Source organism: Acanthochromis polyacanthus, chromosome 3, assembly GCF_021347895.1.
Source record: "Acanthochromis polyacanthus isolate Apoly-LR-REF ecotype Palm Island chromosome 3, KAUST_Apoly_ChrSc, whole genome shotgun sequence".
Lineage (NCBI taxonomy): Eukaryota > Metazoa > Chordata > Actinopteri > Pomacentridae > Acanthochromis > Acanthochromis polyacanthus.
The window spans coordinates 9,212,204-9,229,619 of NC_067115.1; the positions used below are offsets into that span (position 1 = coordinate 9,212,204).

Here is a 17,416-nt window from a genome sequence, read left to right on the forward strand (position 1 = left end):
ATGCAGTGATTTTCCAACATTAAAGTTTGTTTGTTTTTTTGCCTTAATATTACACAAGTTCATGTGGGAATTTGTTGTTTTTTTGTCTTTTTGGTTTGCTCTTGTGTTACATGGGGTTTATTTCTATGTGTAAAAACAAAAACAATCAGAATAAGAAGAATCATTTTAATGATGTATATTTAATGTTATATGTTATGACAGATATAGATGCATTTGATAAATTATCGATATATTGACAAAAGCGGTATTGTGGTGGTTTACAAATGTTTATTAATAAGCATCTGTACCTAAATAATATGGAGTTACAGAACTTAACTGTTACCTGGCTTTCATTGGGCTAATTGACCAATCAGAGCAGACAGGAACTAAAACTGAGCCTTTCAAACAGGACGTGAAAAGAGGTGCTGTAGTAATGTACAGTACAAGAAAATGAATGTGCTTTTTGATTATTATCTCATTTCAGAATATTCTAATTGGCCCCACAGATACATGTATAAATCTGTTAATGTGCATACACAGAACAAGCAGGTAAGAGCTGAAACCAAAAGGCACAAAGTGATATCGAGTCCCAGAACCAAGAAAAAGCAGCTTATGTAATCGCATTAGGAAGATAGCATTTTGCTGGATTTGCTTCGCAGCAACGGGATGGAGAAAAGCTAATATTACATTCAGTCGTCGCACTTTCTCATGAAGTGCAAAACTGCGATTATATGGTTCAGGAAAGAGAGATACCACTGAGGAAAAATCTTTCTCACAACAGTCATGCTAACAGTGTGATCCTGTCACAAACAACAGCTGAAATAGAGATTTACCTTTTGCTAAAGTGACATTTAGGAGAAAATGATAGATGCTAAAAGCAAGCATAGCTGTGATGGTTAGGTATGTGATGTTTTAAACTGGTGTCAAAAATATGAAATATGTAGTATTATTTGCTTGATGAGGGAAATGCATGGAAGCAGCAGTCTGTTGGTTCAACTAATGTGTGAAATATAAGGTAGAAATCCCTGCAAAGCAGGAGCAGCTGCTCTTAATAATTCAGTCTTATCTGTTTTTCACTCTGAATATTTTTGCTGGGAAGCTAAAAGTTTATTCTGCTGCATAGGCACCTGATTTTATATATTCTCCTATTTGTTTGCAGCAGCTGAATGGTGTAACAACCACAGATTGTATTGTATGTTTGCATGTTGCACTTTCATCAATGGGTTCATTTTATCTTCAATACCGTGCACTCGACCGAGACTCTATTATATCACTCTGGGCTAATGGGAAAAGCCATTTAAGCAGCAGAACGAGTGAAGTCGGCATCACTCGTTCAGCATCACATTACATCGCTGTGCATTGACTGGGAACATGACTCAACCCCTAACTCTTGCTAACTGAGAGGAAAAAGCTCCACTGAGGCCCCCAAGTTCAATTTGCTGCAAGAAAAAGAAGCTGGAAAAGTGGAAGAGGGGAGAGAGAGAGAGAGAGAGACGGGCAGAGAGGGAGAATAGAGAAGCTGTGATAAGGTTTGATGTGAGTTACATAACCCCATGAATTAGAAATGATGACCATGAGAGAGGAGCTGGTGTTCAGAAAGGGATTAAAGGCTCCTCGCTGCCCTCTCCAGGACCTCAGGCTGGGAATTTGAAGAGGTGCATGTGCATGAAGAAGAGCGCCGGAGAGACAACGTGAGCTCAGGAAAATAAATGTGAGCAGTGCATTGAAAAAAACAAAACATCGAGCAAGGACCAAGTGATGACCTGTTTTTTTTTTTTTAAACTGTTGCTGCTGGCGACTAAAAGAGATTCAGTTTTAACTCTTTGAATTCCAACAAGCAGTTTCTGAGTGCTCTGGTCAAATTTTTGCTCACTATGGGCTCATTTTTCACTGCAATATAAAATCCTAAAGCTCTATGGAAACACGATGGAAGCACGACCATGATTAGAAGGAGAGAACTCAGAAATGGTTTCCATACAATATGACACAACTATATTGCCATAAATCTTAAACCAGGAATCATTATGTACAACATTGTTTGAGGTGCCCACAGGTGGTAACGATGCGGGAAAATGGTGGTTCTACATACTAAAGATATTTTGCTGCTTCCCTTTTCAATTTGTTTTCATACCTGACTGTCTGTTCCATGGCAGCACTTGACAGTCGTAGCTGAGGTACTAACGCTGAGGAGACCAGTGTTTTTTAGCTTTTTACAAAATCTGGTAAAAGCAAACAATTTTAGGGAAAATTTTACATTTTGAATGAGATAAAGTGGTTTTGATGAAATGTCACAGTTTTAGCATAGATTATTTTTTTTGTTTTTGTTGTTTTTGGTACATTTCTCTGACAAAACTGCAAGTCACAGATGATTACTTTAGGAGTCAGACGTTCTGAAAACATGGAATCAACATGTGCAGCATTTGTCCTTGGTGTAACCAATACTGGAAAAAATATAACTTTACTATTCTACTACTATCTACTATCATTGATATTTTGCTGTTATCCATACTTGTCTGCTCTCTGCTCTGTGCAAACACATCCTGCAGTTCAGCCTAGTTAAGCTGAACAGTCTCAGAATGTTTGTCACATGACTGTTGGTTGCAGCGAAGTCACTAATGGCTTCATGGTTGCACTGAGGAGCTCAGAATTTCTAGTAGTTTTACAAAATCTTCTTGGTGCAAACTATTAATTTTTGGTGTTTTTTTTTTTTTTAAAGAAACATATAGAATGAAGTGGTTTTGATGAAACATCACAATTTTAGGTTTCCAGATGAAACTGAAAGCCGTGCATGATTATTTCAAGGACTGTTGAGAAGTTGAAATTTTTTGCAGTTACCGACCCTGATGAGTGTCATAGTTTGTGCATATTTTAAACAATAACCTGCCTGTCAGTTCCACCATGAGTTTTATGGATGAGAGGAGTAACTATGTGCAGTCCAGCTAAACTGAAATGAGGAACAGGAGAAAACACTGAATGGGAAGATTTGGTTGCAAAATTAGATTTGCTGTCGTGGAAATACGTCATTTACAGAAAGCTTGACATTTCCCAAAAACAGAAACTCTGCAGTGTCTTGGCAACCCGAGGCAAAACAGCTCATTGGTTTTATCATTTAAACCACAACCACAAAGCTCTGTGTTACAAATGCAAAGCAAGATCTGAATGTGAAACACTATTTTTGATGCCTTTACCAATGTTAAAACATTTGACAAAGGATCTAAAGACTCTTTTTGGTCAGTATTTTTCCTTATTATACGCTTGGATTCCCCTGCAAAATCACCCCGCTCATTCTAAAATCATTAATTCTTCCCTTATACAGTTACTTACGCCATATGGGGACAATTCCTGTATTTTTCCTTGTCACAAAAAAATAAATATCACATAAATGTCACGTTTTTGTTCCAATATCATGCAGGCCTACTATTATATAATTCTAATGTATGTGTACGTGTGTTTCCTCTCTACAGGCAGGCGTGGGACCTGGCCGTGGACATCTGCCTCTCTCAGCTGCCCACTATTATTGAGGAGGGCACCGCCTTCAGAGTAAGTGCGAGGGACAAACAAACACTGAGACCTCCTAAAAGGCGGTCAGATGCTCCATGTGGCTGTTTGTGCTGCTTAAGTGTTTGAAACTTAGCGGACACCGAGCCGTGATGGATGCCTTCTGTCTTGGCTCTGTCCACCACCGGCGCCTGTAAACACCAAACACTTCTTGTTTGCGCTGCAAGTTCACTGCCACCAGCATCTCTATTAATCTCTCAAACACACACACACACCCGCACACACACACACACACACACTCGCCCATTCCCAGTGGATAACACTGTAAAATGTCAAGACTAATAACTCAAGTGTGAGTATCAAATAAAAAATAGTTTGAGAAACCACTGGCCCTGCACTTTCAGCCACTGGTGTGTTTATTGTTGTATTTACTGACGTGGCAGGGGACTGTGATGGAGATGCTGAGTGTAATGGAAACACGCTGCAAGAGGCTGATCGAGACGATGATGACTTACCATATCTGGTTCAGCAACTCTTTGGTGTGCGAGCCAGCAAACAGTCATTGGATCGTGGACGATGCAAAGAGCGGTGAAAGTTTTCGTCTCAGTTGAAAGTTTTTCACCTTTCTGGCTTTTCAGCATTGCATCATGGTCAATCTAATGTAGACTGTTTTTTTTTCCCCGAATAATTTACAAAAAATACTCTTGACCGTCAAAGTGGCAACCGATTAATACAAATTAATGGCAATTAGTTGAAGTTCAAATACTAAATGTAAAATAAGTGTTTGCATTAGTGTTTTCCCTCTTAAAGTGACATATCTAATGCATCACAGCTGCAGCCTGTTGGTACTAGAAGTCACACAGTTTGTGAAATGGAGTCTCACTGAGTGCAGTGATTGTAGTACAAACACATCTGTATCTTCCAAGCCAATGAAATTCTCTTTGAGTACAGTTAAATCCATATTTAAGACATTAAAGGAATATGACGCAAGTGTAAATCTGCCTAGAGAAAAACAAGAAAGCAAGAAAGAGACTAGTGAGGGAGGACACCAAGACACCTGTGACTCCTCTGAAAGAGTTACAAAATCTGTAGATGAGATGGGAGAGAGTGTTCACACAGCAACTGTTGCCTGTTCTACACCAGCCAAAGCTTTATGACAAGAATAGTAAAGAGAAAGACACTGTTGGAAAAAAAAAAACAGATTAAAACAAGACTAGAGTTCACCAGACACTCCATGTGGGAGACTGAAGTCAGTTTGAAGAAGGTTCTTTGGTCTGGTGAGATCCAGATTGAGCTTTAGCCATCCCCACTGTTAAGCATGGTGGTGGCAGCATCATGATGTGAAGCATGGTGGTGGCAACAACATGATGTGAAGCATGGTGGTGGCAGCATCATGATGTGAAGCACGGTGGTGGCAGCATCATGATGTGAAGCACGGTGGTGGCAGCATCATGATGTGAAGCACGGTGGTGGCAGCATCATGATGTGAAGCACGGTGGTGGCAGCATCATGGTGTGAAGCACGGTGGTGACAGCATCATGATGTGAAGCACGGTGGTGGCAGCATCATGGTGTGAAGCATGGTGGTGGCAGCATCATGATGTGAAGCATGGTGGTGGCAGCATCATGATGTGAAGCATGGTGGTGGCAGCATCATGATGTGAAGCACGGTGGTGGCAGCATCATGGTGTGAAGCACGGTGGTGGCAGCATCATGGTGTGAAGTATGGTGGTGGCAGCATCATGGTCTGAAGCATGGTGGTGGTATCATCATGATGTGAAGCATGGTGGTGGCAGCATCATGGTGTGAAGCACGGTGGTGACAGCATCATGATGTGAAGCACGGTGGTGGTATCATCATGATGTGAAGCACGGTGGTGGTATCATCATGATGTGAAGCATGGTGGTGGCAGCATCATGGTGTGGAGCACGGTGGTGACAGCATCATGGTGTGAAGCACGGTGGTGACAGCATCATGATGTGAAGCACGGTGGTGACAGCATCATGATGTGAAGCATGGTGGTGGCAGCATCATGATGTGAAGCATGGTGGTGGCAGCATCATGGTGTGAAGCACGGTGGTGACAGCATCATGGTGTGAAGCACGGTGGTGACAGCATCATGATGTGAAGCACGGTGGTGACAGCATCATGATGTGAAGCACGGTGGTGACAGCATCATGATGTGAAGCACGGTGGTGGCAGCATCATGATGTGACGCATGGTGGTGGCAGCATCATGATGTGACGCATGGTGGTGGCAGCATCATGATGTGAAGCATGGTGGTGGTATCATCATGATGTGAAGCATGGTGGTGGCAGCATCATGATGTGAAGCATGGTGGTGGCAGCATCATGATGTGAAGCACGGTGGTGGCAGCATCATGGTGTGAAGCACGGTGGTGGCAGCATCATGATGTGAAGCACGGTGGTGGCAGCATCATGATGTGAAGCATGGTGGTGGCAGCATCATGATGTGAAGCATGGTGGTGGTATCATCATGATGTGAAGCATGGTGGTGGCAGCATCATGGTGTGAAGCACGGTGGTGGCAGCATCATGGTGTGAAGCACGGTGGTGACAGCATCATGATGTGAAGCACGGTGGTGGTATCATCATGATGTGAAGCACGGTGGTGGCAGCATCATGGTGTGAAGCATGGTGGTGGCAGCATCATGATGTGAAGCATGGTGGTGGTATCATCATGATGTGAAGCATGGTGGTGGCAGCATCATGATGTGAAGCATGGTGGTGGCAGCATCATGGTGTGAAGCACGGTGGTGGCAGCATCATGGTGTGAAGCACGGTGGTGGCAGCATTATGATGTTGTCACCACCGTGCTTCACATCATGATGTGAAGCATGGTGGTGGCAGTATCATGATGTGGGGATGCTTCTCAGCAGCAGGTCCTGGATGGCTAATAAAGGCAGGGGGTCAGATGAATGCAGCAAAGTGTAGGGAATTCCTGGAGGACAACCTGATGCAGTCTGAAAGTGACCTGCCATTTTGGAGAAGATTTCTTTTCCAGAAAGCATTCGAACCTCCACAGAAATGGTTTGAAGACAACAAGGTGAATGTGCTGGAGTCAGAGCTGTAATTAGGGCCGTAGGTGCAGCTGCTATTTTACATGTTATGTTTTAATTCATTTATGTTACTTCAGATAAATCTGTTTTTAATTTTGACATGAAAGAGTCTTATTTTTTGTTTAAAGATTTTGTAAATATTCCAAATGATATTATTGACCATAATTCAGTGTTAAAACCAGTAAAAAGGGAAAATTTCCCAGGGGCTGACTACTTTTCATAGGCAGTCTACCACAAACTGATCAGTCAAGTCTGAAACGCAGAGACTAGAACAGCTTTACCCATGTTAGCACTTTACCAGGGCTTTTTTCTCCCCTCCACCTGGCCTTCGGAGGTGGGCATCTTTTCCATCGTTCCCGCGGGAGCAGTTTTCCGTCCTCACTCCTCCTCTACTTTCTCTTGCAGTCGGGCCGAAAACACTTACCGGCACTGTAATTGGGCCTCTGAGGACTACTAAAGGAGATCTTCCCGCTCCGTCTCGCTCCTCCCCGATGAGCTTCAGCTATTTCCACCTTCTCTTGGACTTGCTAAATTCAGGGCTGCAGAAAATAAATGCAGTGTATTGTAGGTTTAATAAATTCAGTCTTATTTTCTGCTCATGATGATAAACCCTGTTACTGGTCCCCACAGACATATTTTGATTTGTGTCGTTATAAAAAACAAGAAAACTTTAATTTCTATGGAACAGGTAATATTGGAGAATGGAGCTGCATACATATATGTTTATTCATTTTTTTCTTGAAATGTATTATTAGCCCAAATTTTAATATTTTGGCTTTCCTTCTTAAGATCCGGTTGCTTTCAGTTGTGAAGCTGAGATGGGCATTACGCGCCAAGAAATGCTAAATTATTGTTATTATTTCAATTCTGTTATTTTATCCTCTGCTGAGCAAAATGTGTTCTTGGTTAAAGAAACCGCTCCCTCTGAGAATGTGGTTTTGTGTATCGGCTCCTGAATGGTATTACCTCTATAACTTCCCATTGAATCTGATTGTGTACTCGATCAGCGGGAAGAGATACTCACCACTCAATTGGATTCCTTTTGTTCAGTTACACCATAAAACACCCTCATGTCCATTACTGTCAGGGAGGATTAGTATAAAACTTTACACCAATTTACATCATTCAGCACTGCGTTTTTATAACGAGTATCTAAACAACATGTCAACTTACTGGTCAGGAATAGATCTCTATAAAGACGCAGTCATGTGTTCCACAGCGTTGTCCAGTTTGTCTCTCCAATCCTTATGCTTCACAATGTCCTACTTCCAGCACAATAACTTTGCCTGTCGGTGGTTTTAATGTTGTGGCTGACCGCCATACAGTTTTCTCTGCTTTTAGTCATGGTTGTTTCCTTAGCGGTGCAGGATTTTATGTTTCAGTCAACACTGAGTAAAAATGTCACAAAACAAACACAGCAGAAACTGCTTGGAGTTTAGAGGGTTAACCAACTAGTATTTCTGGTGCCGATTAGCAAACGTAGAAAAGTGTAACTAAATGCTCACATTCTTGATTTTTAGCATATTTTATGTTGTTGAATCTACTGTTTTTGCTGTTTGGTGTTAATAACAACTCAGCACATGATCCATGTTTATTTGGAAACCTTTATAACGTCAGAATAACGTACATTTCTACAGCACAAACTCCATTAGTTCTACTGCTTTGGGTTCAGAGGGTACAGTAAGTCCTCACCCAGCATGCACCACTTTGTACGTACCTGTGAGTATGAGAGGGGTTTGTAGGAGTTATTAGGCTTTGATTATGCACAAATTAATTTCCCCATCCAGCTGCGAAGCGTTGATATTTCCCAGCTTCACATCCATCAGTCGTGTGTCGTAATTCCCGCTGCAATTTCAAGACTCGGCGTGATCAAAAACTCTGCGGCCAGCAACTAATCAATCAGGCAAACTGCCACAGCGACGGAGAGGGAGAGAGGAGAGCGGGAAGGTGATAATGATAGATCAGGATTTATGTTGTTACTGCAGTGCAGCGTCACTTCTGAGCTCATTATGTCAGGGCTTTTATGAAATGATGGGCTAGTTGTTGCAGACTGGCTCCTACTGTGTGTTCGAGAGGGAGAAGGGAAATCAGTAAATGCAATAAATTCTTTAAAATGGTGATGAATATTTTGTGTGTGTTTTGTGTCCACAGCATAGTCCTTTCTTCGCCGAGCAGCTGACAGCGTTTCAGGTGTGGCTGACGATGGGAGTTGAGAACAGAAACCCTCCTGAGCAGCTCCCTATTGTATTACAGGTAGGAACGCACAATAATCTGCCATCGACTGTTTCGCTTTGAGGAGTCAACAGGCACAGAGAGAGTCTTCTTCCTGAAGGGAGTAGAGTCAGCGACATTTAAAACTACAGACGCTAAAACAGTCTGTTTAGAACAGGACTGAAACAAGGAGTTATACTGCCATGTTGAAATTCACTGTCTTTGTGGTTTTATCAGCTGAAAAATTGCATGAGATTTGGATTAATTTGCTGAAAAATAGGGACTAAATGTGGGACCTTTAAATTGAGTGCAGAAATGCTGCCACTTTAACAGATAGATGAAGTCATCAGTGTTGCAAGTTGCATGAAAAGGGGTTTATTTTCCGATCCGTTTTCCTGCCAAGACTCCTCCATTAGCATAGAATATTACCATTAGAACAGCACTTTTCACGCTACCACGTCTCAGCGCTTCTCTCTTTCTGCTTTGCTATATTTATCTCTATTATTACAGAGGACACTCTTTCCTCTCAGGTCGTCACTTTAGTTCCGCCAGCAGAAAAGTGTGAAAATTTCCTCCTGATAATTGAGCTCAGCAATTTTCCTTCATTGCGACAAAAGCTGCAACAAGAATGCTAGCTCCCTGTGTAATAATTCATTAACAAATTGTTTCTGCTTTGTTAAATTAAAGAAAATGTCAAGCACAATCATAGAAACAAGGCTAACATAGAACCAGTGTTAACATTATGCTAATGGCATATGCTTGATTTAAATCGGCATAAAACAAATAAGGAAAAATAAAGTGAAAGATATCATCTCAGAAAATTAATGAAAAAAATATTATTTTAAAGACTGACTTTTAAAAACACAGACCAAAACTGTACATAATGTCCACAACCAAAACCTGTGCTATGCAGATGATAATTTTATAAAATATGATAAAATTACACTGTGTTTTTAATTTTTTAAAATTTTTTTTACAGATTTTGCCAGTTTTGTTAAATTACAGACCGTAACTAGTGAAATCACTGAAAAAAAATGTATGGTTTACATGTTTAATCATAAAAAAGTAATTATGTCCATATCAAAAATCTGTTCTTTTACAGAAATTCATTCTTTTACAACATGTATCTATAAATTATACTATTTTACTGTATTTAGCTGGCATCATTTTACAGACATTTGCCACTATTATCACTATTTTTACAGTTTTTGAATGTTCTAGTTTCTTTCTTTCAGCCCCGTTCACACCATCACCTCTCAGCGCTTCTCTCTTTCTCTTTTACTTTATCTGTATTTATTACCGAAAATACTCTTTCCTCTCAGGTCATCGCTTTGGTTCTAACAGCAGAAAAGTGTGAAAAATTCCTCCTGCAAATTGAGCTCAGCGTTTTCAGGCCAATTTTCCTTCATTACAGCCCCACAACAACGGCTGTGACAAGAATGGTAGCTCCCTGTGGCGGCAGTAAATTTGTTGTGGGATGCTTAATTTTGGGTGAAATCTCTCCAGAAAACCTTGCAGCAGCTCGTACCAGCTGTTGAGTCGGATGCCACGGTCTCCTCCTCCCACTGCTGCCATCATGTGCAGTTTGGTGTTGCATTATATCACGGCGTAGTAGCGGCGCGAAGCTGTCCACGTTTAATGGTAATTTCCTGCTGACTCAGCGCCCTGCGAGCAGCAGCACGTCCATCCAACGGTTCAGCTGGGACCCGTTAAAAGCTAAAGGAAAAGACGGACTGATTGCGGCATGCTGCATGGTGTGTGTTTGCTGTTGACACATGAGGAAAGCAGCAGCCTTCAAGATTACACAACATTATGCGGCTTTACACCGTCGATGGAAAGTAATCTCAAGGCTACTTCGTTCCCTCTGATGTAACCGACGGACACATAAACAGCTTTTATACCCTTTTTAAGCACACAGTTGGATAAGAATGAAGTTCAGGGAGGTTTTTCTTAGAGGATTTGGTGCCAAAGTATAATCTGGCTCCATTTGAAAGATGCAAAAATAAGTGACGAGTAACAGGCAGCGGAGTAATCCATCAATAATGCTGTTTAATGGAATGAACAACAGGAGAACAAACGGCGCTGCGTTGTCTTGACAACAACCATCTCATCCAGGAGGGATTAACAGATTTTGCAAAAGGGATTACAGCGTCTCCGAGCCGTGATGTTTACGACAATGCGCTCGGTTTTTAATGCATCACTTAAGTGATTAAATTGTTCTCGTCACATGACAACAGCAACACAATGATAGAAAGTATTTACTCACTGAAGGAGACTGGAGGGGAGGTGTTGCAAACAGAGTGCAGATATGAATATGCACAAATGTTGTTGTGCATTTTAATGTTCAGAATTGTTGCTGTGTCATAATGTATGCAAATGTGTTGTTTGAGTCATGAAACGTGCTTCAGTGTAGGAAACATTTACTGATATTTGTGTCGAATCAGCTCCACTGGAGAAAGTGAAGGTTTTCTCATGTTTTTTTCAGATTTTTCCCAGATAGTTAAATTAGGGAGACAATAAGCATAATAATAATAATTTTACATGAACTGTTAAAAAACAAAAACGGGACAAAACTATCCACATCAACACTCTGGATTTTTGCAAATTAATTAATAATTTTTAATAGTCAATAGTAGCAGTTTGACTGTAAAACTACGCTCTTAAAAAAACTTTATTTAAATCAGCCAAAAATAGTGTTATTCGACAGATACAGATAAAAAAAATGAAAGATTGAAACAAGGCAAATCATTTTCAATCTCAAAATATATTAAATTACATGTTAACTGGAAATGAAACAGGTCAAAACTTTATTGTCCAAATCAAAAACTATGCTAATTTGTTCTTCTGTGAATATGAAATCACATCAAAAATGTGTATTATTACAACTAGAATTTTGTTCTTTTAAATTGCTTAACCTTAAAATTAGACTGTTTAGATAGAAAATTGTTTTTTGTTTTTTTTTTACTTTTTTAGACACATTGGCCTTGTTTTGTTAAATTACAAATAATATCTGTAAAATTACAGTAAAAATATATTTTTTTTTACATTCTTACTGTACAAAAACAGACTAACAAAGTAAATTATTTCCCCATTAGAAGTCTGTATTTGTACAAATGCTAATTAGTTCTATTACAATGTGTGTCCATAAAATAACGTGGTTCTAGTGTATTGAGATAAAATATCATTATTTAGCATTTTACGGTTTTTACAGATTTTGAATTTACAGTATTCCACCTTCTTTGTTTTTTTTCTGCATTTTTTTCTGACACCCTTGTGCCATATTTTCATGCTTATTTGGTAAGCGTTTTATTGTACAATGTGTCGAGTCGTGATGGTCAGATTTTATTTCTTGAAGGCAGAATCATTAGAGATTCAGACTGTATTCTTGTCTGGTTTCTTGTTCCTGCCAAGAGTCCGCCTACGTCACACTCGTGTTCCCACGCTCTTCTCGGAGCTGGAGGCGGCCCGGTGCTGGTCTTCCCCCGGCCTCCTGCTGCTTCTCTGCTCACGCTCACCGGACCGGAGTCACGGAGGCCACTAAGAATACTCTGTGTGTGTCGGTGGAGATGTCTGAGCAGGACCTGGGCTCCTCCATATGCTTGTTCCCACTCACGCTGCGGTACAGTCACATGGGGAGGATGCAGCCCTCACACAGGCTCTATGATGCTCTTGATGCTATATAAAATACACATATACGTTTTTAGCACGTAGCATATGCATCCTTTAAATAGCTCTAGCTGCTACATCATCGTCTCATTTGGCATCACGCAAGTAAAACCAAACCACACACGCTCAGGTATTATCCTGCACCGATGTCTCAGTAAGAAGTAAAATACCAGCCAATAGGACGCTCCGAGCCGCCCACTCGTCATCCTGGTGCCAGTTTGTTAGCAGCAGTGGTGGGAGGGCCACCTGTTTCCTGTACCTCCCAAACTCTCTGCCATTTCTCCTGCTGTCCGTCCTCCCCTTCCTCTGCCTTTAATCTCAGCTTCCGGCGGGTTTGTAGTTGAATTCAGCTCACCGTCCACCTCTGCTCTCTTTCAGGTGCTGCTCAGTCAGGTGCACCGGCTGCGAGCTCTCGACCTGCTCGGACGCTTCCTGGACCTGGGTCCCTGGGCCGTCAGCCTGGTGGGTTCTGCTCTGCTCAGACTGTTTGAGAGTAAAACAGCTGATTTTATGTACAAGTTTAGTGTATTTAATAAAGCTGTGCAAAGTTTTAGCTTCATGCTATGGATATTTTCACAGTTACAGGTCCTTGAAGTACACAGCAATGGCTCAAAACTTGACTCTTTTTGTTGATCTTATTTTTCTCATCATTTCTGAGCCTCTTAACTTTAGAAATGCAGCAGATAGACACAAGAAATGTTCAGTGCTGATAAACACATTTGGGTTCTGTTAGAAACTGCAACCAAATCAGTTTTATATCCACTCCAGGTGCTGAAATCTAAAGACAAAATCTCATTTTTTTTCTACAGCAAATTTTGAGCATCTATATCATCAGTGTTTATCATTGATGTTTAATGTCATTGACATTATACTGGTACAATCTTATTAATTTTACAAAAATTGATGAAACCCAGAATCAAAAAAGTACAAAAATGTCCAAGTGTCCATAGGTATTAAGATACAGTAATCCCACAGTGAGGAAAGTTTCAGTATTACAGCAGCAAAGGAGATAGTACAAACATTTAAGGAATGTAGTATGAAAATAAAACATTAACAGAAATATGCATAAATACCAGTTCTACCAATACTGTAACAAAGTTGACTGTACTTACTGTACATATTTTACTACTTACATTTTTAATGTATCTCCGAGCATGTCTGTTATCTGCTCCGTGTGAACACTGCCTGCAGTTCAGCCTAATAGTCCCTGATTTGTTCTTACATCGTTTGTTGCAAATGAGTCACTAATGGTCTCCTGGCTGCCACGATTGCAGAATTTGGGGTTTTTACAGAATGTAGTAGTCCCAAAAGATTTACGTTTTGGCAATTTTTTTTAAACATTTGTATAAATGAGACATGTAGAATAATGTGATTTTGAAGAAATATCACACTTTCATGCTTAAATGTGTTTTTCAAGATAAAATGACAGGTCACAACGAGTAGTTCAAGGACTGTTGGAAATTGATTAATCTGACATTTGTCTTTTTTGACAGTTCCTTGCTCTGATAAATGGGGTAATTTGTGTTGTTTTTTTTTTTTTTCATTATTTTTTTAAGACCACTTGCCTTTCAAACCCACTGTCAGGTTTCGGGGTTCAGCAGCTTAAATTTCAATTAAAATGAGTCCCAAAATGTAACATCCCTACACCTGCAGATACCCTGGTAGTTTATATAATTAAACATATTTACTGTTGAAAGCTAAGCTGCCATACATTGACACATGCAGTCCAAATTAGTCGCAAACTGTCTCCTCCAAGAAGGAAGCTCTTCTTATTAACGGCAGCATGAAGCTACATTCTGTTCTTACGTTTCAGCACAGATGTTTGCTGGTGTTCACACTCTGAGAGTCACGTTCAGCAGCACACAGCTGTACTATTAGTGCTGCTTTGTAAACTCTGCTGCCGTTTGTTTGTCTGTTTTCAGGCTCTTTCTGTCGGGATCTTTCCCTACGTGTTGAAGCTGCTGCAGAGTTCAGCCCGAGAGCTTCGACCGCTGCTGGTTTTCATCTGGGCTAAAATCCTCGCTGTGGACAGTGTAAGTGAAGCACTCACACAGTTAAAATCAAAATCTGACTTGTCTAACTGTAATGTTATTAGAGTTTACTTACTGTCATTATTTGAATTGTACCTGCTGATTTTAGCTCCTAACAGAAGGAGATAGAGGCAGAAATTTGAGACAGAATGCACCATCTAATGATTGTTTTTGCACGAGCAGAACGACTAAAAGAACACGAGATTTTATTACTGCAGCATAATAGTAAACCTTTCTGTTTATTTAGATTATTCTGCTTTTTGTAAATGTTTGCTGGCTAAAAACACGAGTTACACCCTGAGGCACAATGCAGAAATGATCTCTTTTAGATTGCTGAATTACCTCAGAATAACACAAGCTACAAATCTCAATTCTTGCATGTTTAATTTTTTCTCTCTCCTTTGTCCCTGCAGTTTTAATGACGGCACTTAACGTCGGTATTCATTCATAGTTTAGTGGTTCTGTCGTGGGAAATATGTACAAATACGCCCCCTGACATTACCGCTGTGGATTCTTGTGCATCTTTTCCTCTGTGTGTGTCTGCAGTCGTGTCAAGCCGACCTGGTCAAAGATAACGGACACAAGTACTTCCTGTCTGTGTTGGCTGACAGCTACATGCCCGTGAGTATCGATCATCATCGTCATCGTCATCATCATTGAGAAAATGACTCTTGTGGGATATTGTTACATTTTTTTGGTTCCCACATCAATAACTGATTGCTGGAAGCAGCATCAGTTCGTACTGTTCACGGCATTTATTTGAAGCCAGGTTTATTTATTTAACCCTATGAACTCTAAGCAGTTTCTGGGCGCTTTTTGCTTCTGTTACATTTAATCGCATTGAGCTAATTTTTTACTGCAATATAAAATCCTGCACCTCAATGGAAACAGAGCAACCAAGATTAGAAGGAGAGAGAACTTTACAAAAGAGCAATAAAGGTAGATTTTCTTTTATTATTTATTTACAAAAAATTGGAATCGACTTCTGCAACATTTTGTCCACAGGTGTTACCAGTACTGGAAAAAAATAGTTAGAGCAAATGGTTCATTTTTGCAGAATTTTTTAAAAATTGAGACTTGTAGAATATTTAATAAAATACAATTCTGTATGTTTTCAAATATATACTTTTGCCCAATTTTTCATTGAGACATATAAAATAATGTGATTTTGATGAAATGTCACAATTTTAAGCCAAGACTTAGTTAACTTGTTTAAATTTTTTTTTGTTTTCACAGTTTTTGATTCTGATAAATGGTTTAATGTTTATTATTCTTATAAATAATCCGCTGGCAGGTTTCAGGGTTTAGACGGTTAACAAAATTTAGTCTAAAGCATAAAAAGCGGTGAGATGGTGTCATGAATTGCTGACTATTTATTCACTGCCATACTACATTTCTAGTCTTTCTGTTAGAGATGCAGCTTAAACCACAGCGCTACACTTGGTCATTAAGAACAGTTTACAGCCGAACAAATGCAACTTTATTATGGAATAAAATAAACAAAAACTATAAAAAGTTGGAGTCAAAGCCAAATGTACACAACAAACCACGTTACAACAATAAAATTCACTGAGGCAACAAACATGAGTTCCAGTGGACAAAACAAAATGCGCTACTTTTATGAATTTACTTCAGCTTCAGACTGCAGCAAGTTAAGAGTTAGTTTCCTGTTTTAATCAAGAGCGCTGAGAGCATTTTTTCTTCATTTTACATTCAGTTTTTGCCCTCTCTCTCTCTCTCTAATAGCCTCTACTCAAGTGCAAAACTGCCCAAAACTGTTTCCACTCAATTACTGTTGCTGCTCAAATGTCCAGTGCTTCAGTTTGAGTGCATCTCCTCAGTCACAATGCTTCTGTGTGCTCACAATACTCTGTGCTGCAAATAGAATAAAATACTTACTAGCAATTCTAGGCTTAGATTTGATTAATGTTTCCCACAGAATTTCAGATAATCCTGTTTCTTTCATAGTTTCTTTAAGAATGACACAGATAGACATGTTGTAAATATTCAGTCCTGTGAAATCGACTTCTGTTTGGTTCGCCTAACTTTTTCCCGCTATGACGCTTCACTTCTTCTTTCACTTCAAAAGAGTTGCAGAGAAAAGTGTATATTGATCTAAAGTAAGATGTCGTGTTTCTGGTCTGTTTCAGGCTGAGCATCGGACCATGGCTGTCTTCATATTAGCTGTGATTGTCAACAGCTACAACACAGGACAGGTGAGAGCATGCACATTTCCAGGTCACTGTAAGTTCCAAATAGTTCATTTATTACTTCATCAGAGCCGCGTCATTCCATCTCAAATCATCTGAATTTTAGAATAGAACAATACTTTATTGATCCTTTACAGGAAATTACTTTGTTACAGCAGCATGTTAACACGCAGATAACCCACAAACTCAACAGAACAGCAACACTTACAGTCATCAGGATGAGCATATACACGCATATATATATATATATGCCATATACATACATATAAGTTTGAAAAAATTATTAAAGTTAAAATATATACACAGCATATAAGTCATAAGTTAAGATATGACTGTGAATTGAAAATCCTGATTGCAGCTGGTAGAAAGGACTTCCTGCTGTGCTCAGACTTGCACTGAGGGGGATGAGTCTGTGGCAGAAGGTGCTCTACTGAAACACCTCCAGACTGTGTAAAAGAGAGAAGCATAGTTCATAATAGAGTTCAATTTCCCGAGCATTCTCATCCCAATCACTTGTTAGACTGATTCCAGCTCAGCAGCAGTTGGGGAGCTTGATCAGTTTATTCATGTCCCTGGATTGAGCCACCAAAACCGGTGTTTTGGCGTGAGCTATCACATGATTTCAGAAGGAGATTTGCTTTCTAGCGTCCTGAGCTTTGGATACAGACCACAACAAATAGCGATTGCCAAGTAATGTGGAGGTTTTCGTTCACTTCTCATCTCTAGTATGTTGTGGGACACTCGT

At 40.0% G+C, this 17,416-nt stretch overlaps 1 protein-coding gene across 3 annotated transcripts in view; it reads left to right on the forward strand.

The window, feature by feature from the left end:
• rptor (regulatory associated protein of MTOR, complex 1) overlaps window positions 1-17,416 on the forward strand; it is a 234,618-nt gene that overhangs the window by 152,061 nt on the left and 65,141 nt on the right. For all 3 annotated transcript variants that reach the window (XM_022193050.2, XM_022193051.2, XM_022193052.2), the window contains exons 11-16: window positions 3,444-3,519; window positions 8,706-8,807; window positions 12,810-12,893; window positions 14,354-14,464; window positions 15,008-15,082; window positions 16,612-16,677. In XM_022193050.2, the coding sequence (XP_022048742.1) occupies window positions 3,444-3,519; window positions 8,706-8,807; window positions 12,810-12,893; window positions 14,354-14,464; window positions 15,008-15,082; window positions 16,612-16,677 (514 nt within the window). The remainder of the gene's footprint in view (window positions 1-3,443; window positions 3,520-8,705; window positions 8,808-12,809; window positions 12,894-14,353; window positions 14,465-15,007; window positions 15,083-16,611; window positions 16,678-17,416) is intronic.